The sequence below is a fragment of the Haematobia irritans genome, chromosome 5 (assembly GCF_050003625.1).
Source record: "Haematobia irritans isolate KBUSLIRL chromosome 5, ASM5000362v1, whole genome shotgun sequence".
NCBI classification, from domain to species: Eukaryota; Metazoa; Arthropoda; class Insecta; order Diptera; family Muscidae; genus Haematobia; species Haematobia irritans.
The window spans coordinates 28,344,004-28,357,929 of NC_134401.1; the positions used below are offsets into that span (position 1 = coordinate 28,344,004).

Consider the following 13,926-nt stretch of genomic DNA (forward strand, 5'->3'; position numbering starts at 1 on the left):
AAAAAAAAAAAATCTAACAAAATTACCACAAATCTGCCAAACAAATATTTCATGTAGAAAATTTTGTCACCATTTTATTTCTATAGAAAATTTTTGTCAAAATTGTATTTCTATAGAAATTTTTTTCAAAATAGTATTTCTATAAAAATTTCCTCAAAATTTTATTTCTATGGATTTTTATCTCAAAATTTTATTTCTATAGAAAACTTTTTCAAAAAAATTTGTTTATAGACACTTTTTCCAAAATTTTATTTCTATAGAGATTTAACAAAAAAAAAAAATACTATTTTTGGTAGAATTCTACCAACTATGGCAACCGTGGTGGTAATACAAATTTATTTTCTAGGTTATATACGTTGCATTTTCATGTTTTAAGATAATAAAGTACTTAGAACCATTTTTGTTTTGTAAAATTTGTTTAAATTTAACGAAAATATCGTAGGGAAATTGTTTGGGAAAGTAGGGAACTTTTTTTGTCCTTGTAGGGTAAACCCAACATTTTTCCTGGCAACACTGACTATGAGCTATAGTCAGATTGAGACAAAGCACCCATAAACATGTGCCCATTAATTTTCTTAAATATGCAACTGCGGTTTATCTCCCAGATCTATATCAAGGTTACACCACAAATGCTTACGATTACTAATTCAGTAAGGGTGGTTTAGGGTATGATATAGTCGGCCCCGCCCGACTTTCTACTTTACTTACTTGTTTATTTTAGAAAAATATTCTTTCAATATTACAAATTACAAAAAAATTAAAAAGGCACATTTTTTTTGAGGAACAAAAGTTATGGCACAGGTAGTTCTAAATTAGTTTTTTAGTACATTTAGTACTTTTTGGGCATTCCTACTTGTTTCATAACCGCACCAAGCAGTCTAGACAATGAATGGACAATTTTTTGTTGTTATATTTGTACCTCTATTCCCCCATTCTTCCACCAACACTGTACCAAATTTCATCAAAATCGGTTAATAATAGTGGTCTGAATATATACTTTGTTATATTTGTACCTCTATTCCCCCATTCCCCCATTCTTCCATCAACGCTGTATCAAATTTCATCAAAATAATAGGTTAATAATAGTGGTCTGAATACTGCGAACAACAAATACATGGTCAGGCGGACGGAGACCAAGGGCTAATCCGACTCAAAAGATGGTCCTGAGTCGATCGGTATATATTTTATGGAGTTTAAAATAAATAAAGGGTGATTCTTTTGAGGTTAGGATTTTCATGCATTAGTATTTGACAGATCACGTGGGATTTCAGACATGGTGTCAAAGAGAAAGATGCTCAGTATGCTTTGACATTTCATCATGAATAGACTTACTAACGAGCCACAACGTCGAATTTTCAGTGAATGGGCCCTAGAAAAGTTGGCAGAAAATCCGCTTTTTTATCGACAAATTTTGTTCAGCGATGAGGCTCATTTCTGGTTGAATGGCTACGTAAATAAGCAAAATTGCCGCATTTGGAGCGAAGAGCAACCAGAAGCCGTTCAAGAACTGCCCATGCATCCCGAAAAATGCACTGTTTGGTGTGGTTTGTACGCTGGTGGAATCATTGGACCGTATTTTTTCAAAGATGCTGTTGGACGCAACGTTACGGTGAATGGCGATCGCTATCGTTCGATGCTAACAAACTTTTTGTTGCCAAAAATGGAAGAACTGAACTTGGTTGACATGTGGTTTCAACAAGATGGCGCTACATGCCACACAGCTCGCGATTCTATGGCCATTTTGAGGGAAAACTTCGGAGAACAATTCATCTCAAGAAATGGACCGGTAAGTTGGCCACCAAGATCATGCGATTTGACGCCTTTAGACTATTTTTTGTGGGGCTACGTCAAGTCTAAAGTCTACAGAAATAAGCCAGCAACTATTCCAGCTTTGGAAGACAACATTTCCGAAGAAATTCGGGCTATTCCGGCCGAAATGCTCGAAAAAGTTGCCCAAAATTGGACTTTCCGAATGGACCACCTAAGACGCAGCCGCGGTCAACATTTAAATGAAATTATCTTCAAAAAGTAAATGTCATGGACCAATCTAACGTTTCAAATAAAGAACCGATGAGATTTTGCAAATTTTATGCGTTTTTTTTTTTAAAAAGTTATCAAGCTCTTAACAAATCACCCTTTATTTGTTGTAGGCACATTGTTTTCGCAGATCCACTGACCACTATGTGGTTATCGGTGCTGTGCCAATACTTGTGTGCGACACTGTATAGACTTTATGGGATCTTAGACCAATATTTCGATGTGTTACAAATGGAATGACAAAGATCGGCCCTCGGCATCTGTTACCACAAACCAAGTAATTCGATTGTGAATGAAACAGTCTTTAGTAGAACTTTGTACGTATTCCATGGTGGAGGGTACATAAAATTCGGCCTGGCCCAACTTTCGGCTGTAATGGTATTTTAAGTAGGTAGAAAATTGAAACAAATATTAGTAATTGCTGGTGAAAATATGCATGGATAAATGTGACAAGTGACAAGTTTATTGCGTAATTTTTTTATAGCTTTAATTTTCAAAAATACTGCAAAAAACACTAGAATTTTTACAATATTAATACATAATTTTTTTATTATCCATTTGTTCGATCTTTATTTTTTTAATGAAATTATCTCTATATAAGGAAAAGCAATAAAGCCTCCGTGTCACCATAACACTCACTAAAAATATTATTGTAAGTAATAAAAATGAACATTTTGCGAGTTAGCATATGTCTCATAGTATTGATGGAAGCTTGTGCTGAGGTATAAACAAAAATAGATTATTTTTAAATAATTCTAAAACATTTAAATATAAGAAAATGTTCTATGTTATCGAAAATATATTTCTAGGATGACGATTTCTGGGAATATCAAAATTGGTTAACTCAATGTCAGCAAGTTATTACACTAACGAAAGATGAATACACAAAATATCTGTCTAGTACATTCGACTCTGGAAAGGATAGTGAAAATTTAAAGTGTTTTGTTAAGTGCATGATGGAAAAGGAGAACGTTTTCACAAATGGTGTAATGCATGAGGACGCTCTCATTTACGCTGTTGAAATAATGCAATCGGTTAAAGAACATAATGAGGAAGAAATGCGCGCTATTGATATGTGTGAAAAGCTTAAGGGAAAAAATCATTGTGAAACGGCCTATGAAATTCATAAGTGTATGGTAGAAGAAACTCTTAAGATTTTGAACAAGCATTTTAGCATTTAAAGATAAATATATAAAAACATATAAAATATATAAACATTTAAAGATAAATATATAAAGATAAATATATAAATATATACATAATGATTGAAAATTCCAAACGGTTGCAAAGGTGATTTCTGAAAGCAAAATAAATGAGAAGTTGTTCCGAAAACATTATCTTTTAACTAGGATTACCTTATTTCTATTGTCCGAGAATTGCAATCCTGAAGACCGTCCGTTTGTCCATCCACTTGTTCGTTCGTGAGTTAAAGGTGGTAAAACTTTGATACAATATTTCAAATTTCCAACAGATTTTATCAAAACTATATCACAACAAAAAAGTATTTTTAGAATAATATTACCAATTTAATTTAATGGATCCAATTTATTTGCAATAAAAATTACAACATTCACAAAAATTGTAATTTTTGATGTCAATTAAAATAGTTGATTTTATGATGGAATGTTGATATGTCCAAAAGATTACTTAGATTCTTCTTGTTTTTATATTCTTCAATCAAATGAATTGCAATGATAAATATTTTTTATACCCTTTATCATAACAAGGGGCGGTGTCGTGAGATATACTAACTTCCCAGCAAACAAAAAGCGTCTCCAAAAAAGTAGTGAAAATTTTGTTTTTGGATCCAGAAGTGGTGCAAAATTGGCGTAGAAGCGATGATTTTAACATGGGCTTGTCAAATGACGGATGTCCACCATTTCAACAGCCGTTGCACCTCATTTGCATCACTTTTTAAGGTGTGATGCGAATCCAGTGATTTGGATGTGAATACAGAAATTATGTGATATTTTGACGAATAAATAATTTTTAAATTTTTTTTATGATTTTCGATGCATAATAAGGCACGTTTGGAACGTTTGAAATCAAATATTTTCAAAAATTCGCAAATTTTCTAGATTCAGCATATTTTTCGGAAAAATTTAAATAATTTGCACTATTTTATTAATTTTTAATCTGCTTTTAACCCATTTGAAACAATAAAATTTTAAATTTTCCATTAAAAATATGAAAAAACGCGAGTTAAAAAAAAATGACTCAAATGAACTTCCTGTGCAGTTAAAATAAAGAACATCTTTGGGAGGAAATTTTGGGAAGTGCTTTTAAAGTTGTGCCTTAAGAAGAACTTCCAAATTTTTTTTTGCTGGGTTTGTTATTTCATTTGTAACCACGGTTGCCACAGTTGGTAGATTTCTAAAAAAAATGGTCGATTTTTTTATTCTTTGGTAGATTATTAGAATTTTTGAAGTTTTTGCAGGTAATTTTTGCATTTTCTCAAAATTGTCTATAGAAATAAAATTTTGACAAAATTTTCTATAGAAACAAAAATTTGACAAAATTTTCTATAGAAATAAAAATTTGACAAATTTTTCTATAGAAATAAAATATTGACAAACTTTTTTATAAAAATAAAATTTTGACAAGACTTACAATAGAAATAAAGTTTTAACAAAATTTTGTATAAAAATAAAATTTTGACAAACTTTTATATAGAAATAAAATTTTGACAAAATTTTCTATTGAAATAAAATTTTAACGAAATTTTATACTGAAATAAAATTTTGACAAAAATTTTTATAGAAATAAAATCTTGGCGGAATTTTCTATGGAAATAACATTTTGACAAAATTTTCTATAGAAATAAAATTTTGACAACATTTTCTATTGAAATAAAATTTTGACAAAATTTTCAATAAATTTTCGCAAAATTTTATTTAAAAATAAAATTTTGTTGAAATCTTATACTGAAGTATTCGTGGGTTCGATTCCTGCTACGACCAAACACCAAAAAGTTTTTCAGCGGTGGATTATCCCACCTCAGTAATGCTGGTGACATTTCTGAGGTTTCAAAGCTTCTCTAAGTGGTTTCACTGCAATGTGGAACGCCGTTCGGACTCGGCTATAAAAAGGAGGTCCCTTGTCATTGAGCTTAACATGGAATCGGGCAGCACTCAGTGATAAGAGAGAAGTTCACCACTGTGGTATCACAATGGAATGAATAGTCTAAGTGAGCCTGATACATCGGGCTGCCACATAACCTAACCTAACCTAACCTAACCTAACCTAACCATACTGAAATAAAATTTTGACATTTTTTTATAGAAATGAAATTTTCACAAAATTTGTTATAGAAATAAAATTTTGACAAAATGTTCTTCAGAAATAAAATCTTGATAAAATCTTCTAAAGAAATAAAATTTTGACAACATTTTCTATAGAAATAAAATTTTGACGAAATTTTCTATAGAAATAAAATTTTGACAACATTTTCTATAGAAATAAAATTTTGACAAAATTTTCTATAGAAATAAAAATTTTGATGAAATTTTCTGTAGAAATAAAATTTTGACAAAATTTTATATAAAAATAAAATTTTGACAAGATTTACTATAAAAATAAAATTTTGACAAGATTTACTATAGAAATAAAGTTTAAACAAAATTTTGTATAGAAATAAAATATTGACAAAATTTTATATAAAAATGAAATTTTGACAAAATTTTATATAGAACTAAAATTTTGACAAAATTTTATATAGAAATAAAATTTTGACGAAAATTTATATTGAATTAAAATTCTGACAAAATTTTCTATAGAAATAAAATTTTGACGAAATTTTCTATAGAAATAAAATTTTGACAAAATTTTCTATAGAAATAAAAATTTGACATAATTTTCTATAGAAATAAAATATTGACAAAATTTTTTATAAAAATAAAATTTTGACAAGATTTACTATTGAAATAAAGTTTTAACCAAATTTTGTATAGATATAAAATTTTGACAAAATTTTTTTATTGAAATAAAATTTTGACAAAATTTTATATAGAAATAAAATTTTGACAAAATTTTCTATAGAAATAAAATTTTGACGAAATTTTATATTGAAATAAAATTTTGACAAAATTTTCTATAGAAATAAAAATTTCACAAAATTTTCTATAGAAATAAAATATTGACAAAATTTTTTATAAAAATAAAATTTTGACAAGATTTACTATAGAAAAAAAGTTTTAACAAAATTTTGTATAGAAATAACATTTTGACATAATTTTCTTTAGAAATAAAATCTTGATAAAATTTTCTATAGAAATAAAATGTTGACAAAATTTTCCAAAGAAATAAAATGTTGATAAAATTTTCTATAGAAATACAATTTTTATAAAATTTTCTATAGAAATACAATTATGCGAAAATTTTCTATAGAAATAAAACTTTGACAAAATTTTCTATGGAAATAAAATTTTGATAAAATTTACTATTAAAATAAAATTTTGACAAAATTTACTGTTAAAATAAAATTTTGACAAAATTTTCTATAGCAATAAAATAAAACAAAATGTTGACAAAATGTAACAAAGAAATAAAGTTTTGACAAAATTTACTATTTGAAAAAAATTCCATACAAATAAAATTTTGAAAAAAAAAATTTCCATTGAAATAAATTGTGACTAAATTTTCTCTAAAAATAAAATTTTGACAAAATTTTCAGTAGAAATAAAATTTTCTATAGAAATAAAATGTTGACAAAATGTTGTATCTATCTATCTTCTATATATATAATATATATTGTTTATTTGTTTGTTTGTGTTATTGTTTGTTTTTTTGTATGTTCCGAGTTGGCTACGAAACGGCTTAACCGATTTACTTGAAACTTTCAGAGATCGTAGGGGGCGTTCATGTGGTGAAAATAGGGTACCTCATTTTTTGACACCTGGTCGCGGAGGGGGACCTCCCTTTGTCGGACTTTTTGAAAAATGGACCAAAGTTGACCGATTTCCTTGAAATTTTCATTGAAAGTTGAGGTTGGCATCTAGACAAAGATTAGCTACTTTATATTTCGATATTTGGTGGCGGAGGGGGACCTCCCCTTTGTTCGACTTTTTTTTAAGTACAGTGAAAAAACTAAAATTCTCTAAATTATCTGAGATTTACAGAAAACATGCGGAGAGGTTATGGAATTAATATGGGGTACCTGATGATTTCATATGTGGACGGGTAGGGGACCTCCCCCTTGTCCAACTTTTTGAAACTTGGAACAACATTATGCGATTTGCTTGAAATTTTCACTGCATGTTGGGGTTGGGCATGTAGACAAATATCCGCTACTTTATTTTTCGATATTTGGTCGGGGAGGGGGACCACCCCTTTGCCCGACTTTTTTTTAAATACAGTGAAAACAAAACTAAACTCCTCCGACTGAAATTTTACCGAAAAACTGGGTGAGGTTGTGAAATTTATATCAAGTTCCTGATTTTTTAATAGAAATAAAAGGGCATAGGGAGACACCCGCTTCTCTTAAGTACATACAGAGAAACAATTAAACTTGAAATTTACAGAGGACTGGGGAGAGGTTACGATATAAATAGTTGATACCTGATTTTGTGATATTTGGACGGCCAATGAAATTTTTGCTTTTTTATGTCTCAAATATCTTATGATATAAACGTGGGTATAAAGTTCAATGGCCGTACACATTAGTTCAATATGAACTAAAGCAAATGAAACTTTTCGTACGAATTGCACAAATAATAATAATGAACTACAGTATGGTTAAAATGGTCAAGTTTTGGCGCCAATGATTTTCTTCTTTAATTTTAGTTCATTTTTTCTACTATGGGATCGTATAATTTCATGAGTTGTAGTTAAAAAATACACCAGGGCATTAAAGGTTCCTGGTTTTAACAACGCTTTGTGGAAATCTCAAAATGTGGAGTATAATTTAGTTCAATTATCGCACCACGTAATTCATTCTTGCTAAAAAGCCGTTTACTTTTATCTCTATGCATCTGCCGAGAAATGGACTGGCACATTTTTAAGTCAGTTTATGGAAATTTTTCTATTATTTTATATGTCCGTCTTCAGTATTTTACACAGTAAAACCAGCATTTTTTATACCCTTCACCATAGGATTGGGGGTATATTTACTTTGTCATTCCATTGGTAACACATCGAAAATTTTTTTTCTTTTTTATAAAATTTCCCATAATATGAATTATTGTAATCCTAATTAAGATGGATATTATTTCAACTATTGAAATCTGCACTATAATTATAAGACATTGTCTTGCTGTGTAGAAATATACAAATAAATAAATAAATATTGCTCTAAGACCCCATAAAGTATGTATATTCTGGGTCGTGGTGAAATTCTGAGTCGATCTGAGAATGTCCGTCCGTCCGTCTGATGAAATCACGCTAACTTCCGAACGAGACAAGCTATCGACTTGAAACTTGGCACAAGTAGTTGTTATTGATGTAGGTCGGATGGTATTGCAAATGGGCCATATCGGACCACTTTTACTTATAGCCCCCATATAAACCGATTCCCAGATTTGATTTACAGAGTCTCTTAGAGAAGCAAATTTCATCCGATCCGGCTGAAATTTGGTACATGGTGTTAGTATATGGTCTCTAACAACCATGAAAAACTTGGTCCACATCGATTCATAATTATATATAGCCCCCATATAAACCGATCCCCAGATTCGGCTTGCGGAGCCTCTAAGAGAAGCAAATTTCATCTGATCCAGCTGAGATATGGTACATGGTGTTAGTATATGGTCTCTAACAACCATACAAAAATTGGTCGATATCGGTCCATAATTATATATAGCCCCCATATAAATCGATCCCCAGAATTGGTTTGCGGATCCTCTAAGAGAAGCAAATTTCATTCGATCCGGCTGAAATTTGGTACATGGTGTTAGTATGTGGTCTCTAACAACTATAGAGAAATTGGTCCACATCGGTCCATAAAATATATATATCCCCCATATAAACCGATCCCCATATTCGGCTTGCGAGGCCTCTAAGAGAAGCAAATTTCATCCGATCCGGCTGAAATTTGGTACATGGTGTTAATATATGGTCTCTAATGACCGTGCAAAAATTGGTCCACATTGGTCTATAGCTATATATAGCACTCAGATAAATCGATCCCCAGATTCGGCTTGCGGAGCATCTAAGAGAAGCATATTTCATCCGATCCGGCTGAAATTTGGTAAATGGTGTTAATATATGACCTCTAATGACCGTGCAAAAATTGGACCACATCGGTCGATAATTATATATAGCCCCCATCTAAATCGAACCCCCTATTTGGCTTCCGGAGCCTCTAAGAGAAGCAAATTTTATCCGATCCGGCTGAAATTTGGTACATGGTGTTAGTATATGGTCTCTAACAACTATGCAAAAATTGGTCCACAGCGGTCCATAATTATATAAAGCCCCCATATAAACCGATCACCAGATTTGACCTCCGGTGCCTTTTGGAGAAGCAAATTTCATCCGATCCGGCTGAAATTTGGTACGTGGTGGTAGTATATGATATTTAACAACCATACCAAAAGTTGTCCACATCAGTCCATAATCATATGTTGCCCCCATAAAAACCGATCCCTAGAATTGGTTTTGGAGCCTCTTGGAGGAGCAAATTTCATCCGAGTCAATTGAAATTTGATACCTTGTGCTAGAATATGGGCGTTAAAACCATAAGTAACTATGTCCATATCGGTCTATAGTTATATATAAAGGGTAATACGGTCAAAATTTGGTCAAAATAAACTTGACGTATTTCTTTCAATTTTGCATTTAAAAAACCTGAACACCCCTCATTTTTAAGGTGTGTGTTGAATGTTGCTCCTGTTTTGATTTTGGAATTCACTCTTCAGTTGTCAAAATGCCGTCCAAGCAAGAAGAGCAGCGTATCAAAATTTTGCTCGCGCATCGCGAAAATCCAAGCTACTCGCACGCAAAGCTGGCAAAATCGCTAAAAGTTGCCAAATCAACCATTACAAATGTAATTAAAGTGTTTGGGAAACGTTTGTCGACAGCCAGGAAGTCTGGATCGGGGGGAAATCGAAACGCCTGCTGCCTTTTCTGAAGAAACACGGTTGTTCCTTACTGTTTTGGCCGAATTTGGCATCTTGCCATTACGGTAAAAAGGCCATGGAGTGGTACGCCGCCAAGAACGTGCAGGTGGTTCCCAAGGACAAGAACCCTCCCAACACTCCAGAGCTCCGCCCAATTGAGAAATACTGGGCTATTGTCAAGCGGAACCTAAAGAAGACCAAAAAAAAACTTCTAAGGACGAGCAGCAGTTCAAGGCAAACTGGCTTTCTGCGGCGAAGAAGGTGGACAAGGTGGCTGTACAAAATCTGACGGCAGGTATCAAGCGTGAATCCCGGCAATTCGGATTTGGAAAAGCGAAAGCCTAACTGAATATTTTTCCTGAATTTTATACTAATTGAACTTGAAAAAGAAATTTAATTTGATTTTTAAATAAACGATTTCACCGATTTACACGCGTTTTGACCAAATTTTGACCGTTTTTCACCCTTTAGCCCTCAGATAAATCGATCCCCAATCACACAAAATTTGGTCCATATCAAGTTCATAATTTTATATAGCCCCCATATAAGTGATCCCCATATTTCAATTCTGGCTCTCTACGTAAAGTGAAAAAGTCAATATCGATTCGTAATTACCCTTCAAATATATTTGTAGACTTACCTATACATACCTTTTTTGTATAATACATATATACCACGTATGGACTATAACTCACAATTTAGGAAACGATGTTAAGAAGCTTTAAGATACCACTACCCAAGTAATTCGATTGTGGATGACAGTTTTTCATAGAAGTTTCTATGCAATCCATGGTATGGCCGATCTTACGGCCGTATATACTTGTTTGTTTTTGCAAAACTTCGTAAAACAAACTTCCTTTGAAGTAACAATGATGTCCATCCATCTCTAGAAGAGGACTTTTGGGTGTACTTAAAAAGTAATAACTTGAGAAGAACTTCGAAATCGTCGGTACACTTTTCAAATATTTTCTTCGGAAATTTCCATTATTTTATTTGTCCTTTTTGTGTCTTTTACACAGTAAAATCCAGAAAATGTAAATATATTGCAAAACCTGCGTAAATCAAAATATTTTGAAACAACATCTCAAAAGAACTTCCTGTGAAGTAAAAATGATGTCCATCCAGCATAAGATGTACTTTAAAAGTAATGACTTAGAAAGAACTTCCAAAAGTTTTTGCATGGTAGATACAAACCGATACGCAAAAGTTTTTGTCCGATACTTGGGGAAATCTACTGATGCTACGTGCCAACTGATAACGGACATATTGCGGCCTAACTTCAGAGCTACATAAAAATAACTTCCTTTTTTTCTAGCACACAAAATACTTTATTTGACTGTAGCGAATTTCACTGACAGTACAGTTATTTAGAAATACAACAAAAAATTAATTCTATAAATTAATCTGTCAAGTGTTTGATAGTCATTCGTCCATTTAAGTTTAAAACAACCATTTTATTGGAAAATTGTGAATCAAAATGTTTTTATACCGTTTGTTTGATAATTATGGCTTTTTTAATATTGTGACAACCAAAATCAATTATGTACGTAAAAAGATATAAAACCTAAACAATATCATAAAAAAATGGTTTTTATCCATACAATTTATCTATAAATAAAATTGAATTCTGGCATTGACAACGATCAGTAAACATAATAATCTCTAATACAATGGACACTTATCGCATTGGCATACTTTTTGTTGCATTGTTCCAAGTTTTTCTAATTGTGAAGGTATGTGATTGTTTAATTATTAAAATTTTTATTGAATATTGATCTCTCAAGTCCAGCGAAGAAGAAGCTTTGAAATTAGCTTCTAAATGCAGAAAAACATATCCTATAACGGATGAAGAATATACAAGATTCGTGACATCTCACATGAATCCTGCAAACGATAGCGAAAACTTCAAGTGCTTTATTGAATGCGCAATGGAGGAAACAGGTATTTTCGTCAATGACGAACTACATTATGATGTTTTAGAGCATTTGTTGAAAGATACGCATCCGGAACATCACAAAAAAGAAATTGAAGCTGCCCATCTTTGTACAAAACTAGGTGATAACAATACGTGTCATAGGGCTTACGATATTTTTAATTGCCTTGAAGATATATTATTGACGATTGACAAATGGTAACCTCAAAATTTCTGAAGGCAAATAAAACATACACAATGAGAACAAAATGAAATTTCTTCATTTGGCAGAAAGTTTGTCCGGGTCGAATTTTAAATTTGGCATACAAGAATTTTCTTCTTTGAAAACCTATATTGCTACATTTTATTCTAAATTGTTTATTTTCATAATTTATTATAATTGCAAATATATAAATAAATAAATAATATATACACTAAACCCGGTGAGTAAAGTAGAAAGTCGGACGGGGCCGACTATATCATACCTTAAACCACCCCTACTGAATAAGTAAACATAAGCATTTGTGGGGTATCATTGGTATAGGTTTTGGAAAACATAAAGGGGGGTACATGTTTATGGGTGTCTTGTGACAATCTGAGCAGAAATGTCTAATATTAGGAGCTATAGTTTATTTTGCACCAAAAGAGTTAACATAGTATGCCACTAATATTGAGTCCATTATTAAAAAAGAGGAAATCGGTCAATTAGTTGTGGGTAAAAAATCCAAATTTCTGCAAATAGCGCAATAGATTTATGTAAGAGCTAAATGTAAGTCTAAATACGATCGGCTTGTACATCAAAATTTTAAATTTGAGTAACATTGGTTAATAAATAAAAGTATTATGGCCAAATTTGGGAAAATCGAGCGATGCATATATATGGGACCTATATCTAAATCTGAACCGATTTCGATGAAATTTGTATAATATTTTGCAAGTATGATTGATACCACAGAAGGTCACATGGTGTAAAATTTGAGTACGATCAGTTAATAAATGGTCAAAAATAAGGTTATTTGGGGGCAAATTTTTCAAAATCGGGCGATGCATATATATGGAAGCTATATCTAAATTTGAACCGATTTCGATGAAATTTTTCACATACAGTTAGTGCTATAGAAGATTACATTTAGCCAACCTTGGTTACGATCGTTTGATAAATAAGGGTTTTACGGCCAAATTTGGCAAAATCAGGCGATACATATATGGGAGCTATATCTAAATCTGAACCGATTTCGATGAAATTGCGCACATACAGTTAGAGGTATAGAATATTATATTAAGCCAACTTTGAGTACTATCGGTTGATAAATAAGGGTTTTACGGCCAAATTTGGCCAAATCGTGCGATAATATGGGAGCTATATCTAAATTTGAACCAACATTGAGTACGATCGGTAGATAAATAAGGGTTTTACAGCCAAATTTGACCAAATCGGGCGATACACATATATGGGAGCTATATCTAAATCTGAACCGATTTCGATGAAATTTCGCACATACAGTTAGAGCTATAGAGGATTACATTTAGCCAACATTGAGTACGATCGGTAAATAAATAAGGGTTTTACGGCCAAATTTGACCAAATCGGGCGATACATATATATGGGAGTTATATCTAAATCTAAACCGATTTCGATGAAATTTTGCACATACAGTTAGTGCTATAGAAGATTACATTTAGCCAACCTTGGTTACGATCGCTTGATAAATAAGGGTTTTACGGCCAAATTTGGCAAAATCGGGCGATACATATATATGGGAGCTATATCTAAATCTGAACCGATTTCGATGAAATTGCGCACATACACTTAGAGGTATAGAATATTATATTAAGCCAACTTTGAGTACTATCGGTTGATAAATAAGGGTTTTACGGCCAATTTGGCCAAATCGGGCGATAATATGGGAGCTATATCTAAAT

General features: G+C 31.8%; 2 protein-coding genes across 2 annotated transcripts; both read left to right on the forward strand.

Moving 5' to 3' along the window:
* The first annotated feature begins 2,702 nt into the window (after positions 1-2,702).
* LOC142239600 (general odorant-binding protein 56h-like) lies at positions 2,703-3,218 on the forward strand. Its single transcript, XM_075311393.1, has 2 exons — positions 2,703-2,759; positions 2,847-3,218. Exons 1-2 carry the CDS (start codon positions 2,703-2,705, stop codon positions 3,216-3,218), a joined length of 429 nt encoding a protein of 142 aa, XP_075167508.1.
* Positions 3,219-11,663: 8,445 nt separating this feature from the next.
* LOC142240982 (uncharacterized) lies at positions 11,664-12,321 on the forward strand. Its single transcript, XM_075312726.1, has 2 exons — positions 11,664-11,824; positions 11,876-12,321. Exons 1-2 carry the CDS (start codon positions 11,762-11,764, stop codon positions 12,224-12,226), a joined length of 414 nt encoding a protein of 137 aa, XP_075168841.1. The 5' UTR covers positions 11,664-11,761; the 3' UTR covers positions 12,227-12,321.
* Positions 12,322-13,926: the final 1,605 nt, after the last annotated feature.

Excerpts from the sequence above, each read along its gene's own strand:
- LOC142239600 (XM_075311393.1), top strand. The coding sequence starts at position 2,703 with ATGAACATTTTGCGAGTTAGCATATGTCTCATAGTATTGATGGAAGCT. Across the intron at positions 2,760-2,846 it reads TGATGGAAGCTTGTGCTGAG|GATGACGATTTCTGGGAATA; the intron begins GTATAAACAAAA and ends ATATATTTCTAG.
- LOC142240982 (XM_075312726.1), top strand. The coding sequence starts at position 11,762 with ATGGACACTTATCGCATTGGCATACTTTTTGTTGCATTGTTCCAAGTT. Across the intron at positions 11,825-11,875 it reads AAGTTTTTCTAATTGTGAAG|TCCAGCGAAGAAGAAGCTTT; the intron begins GTATGTGATTGT and ends TGATCTCTCAAG.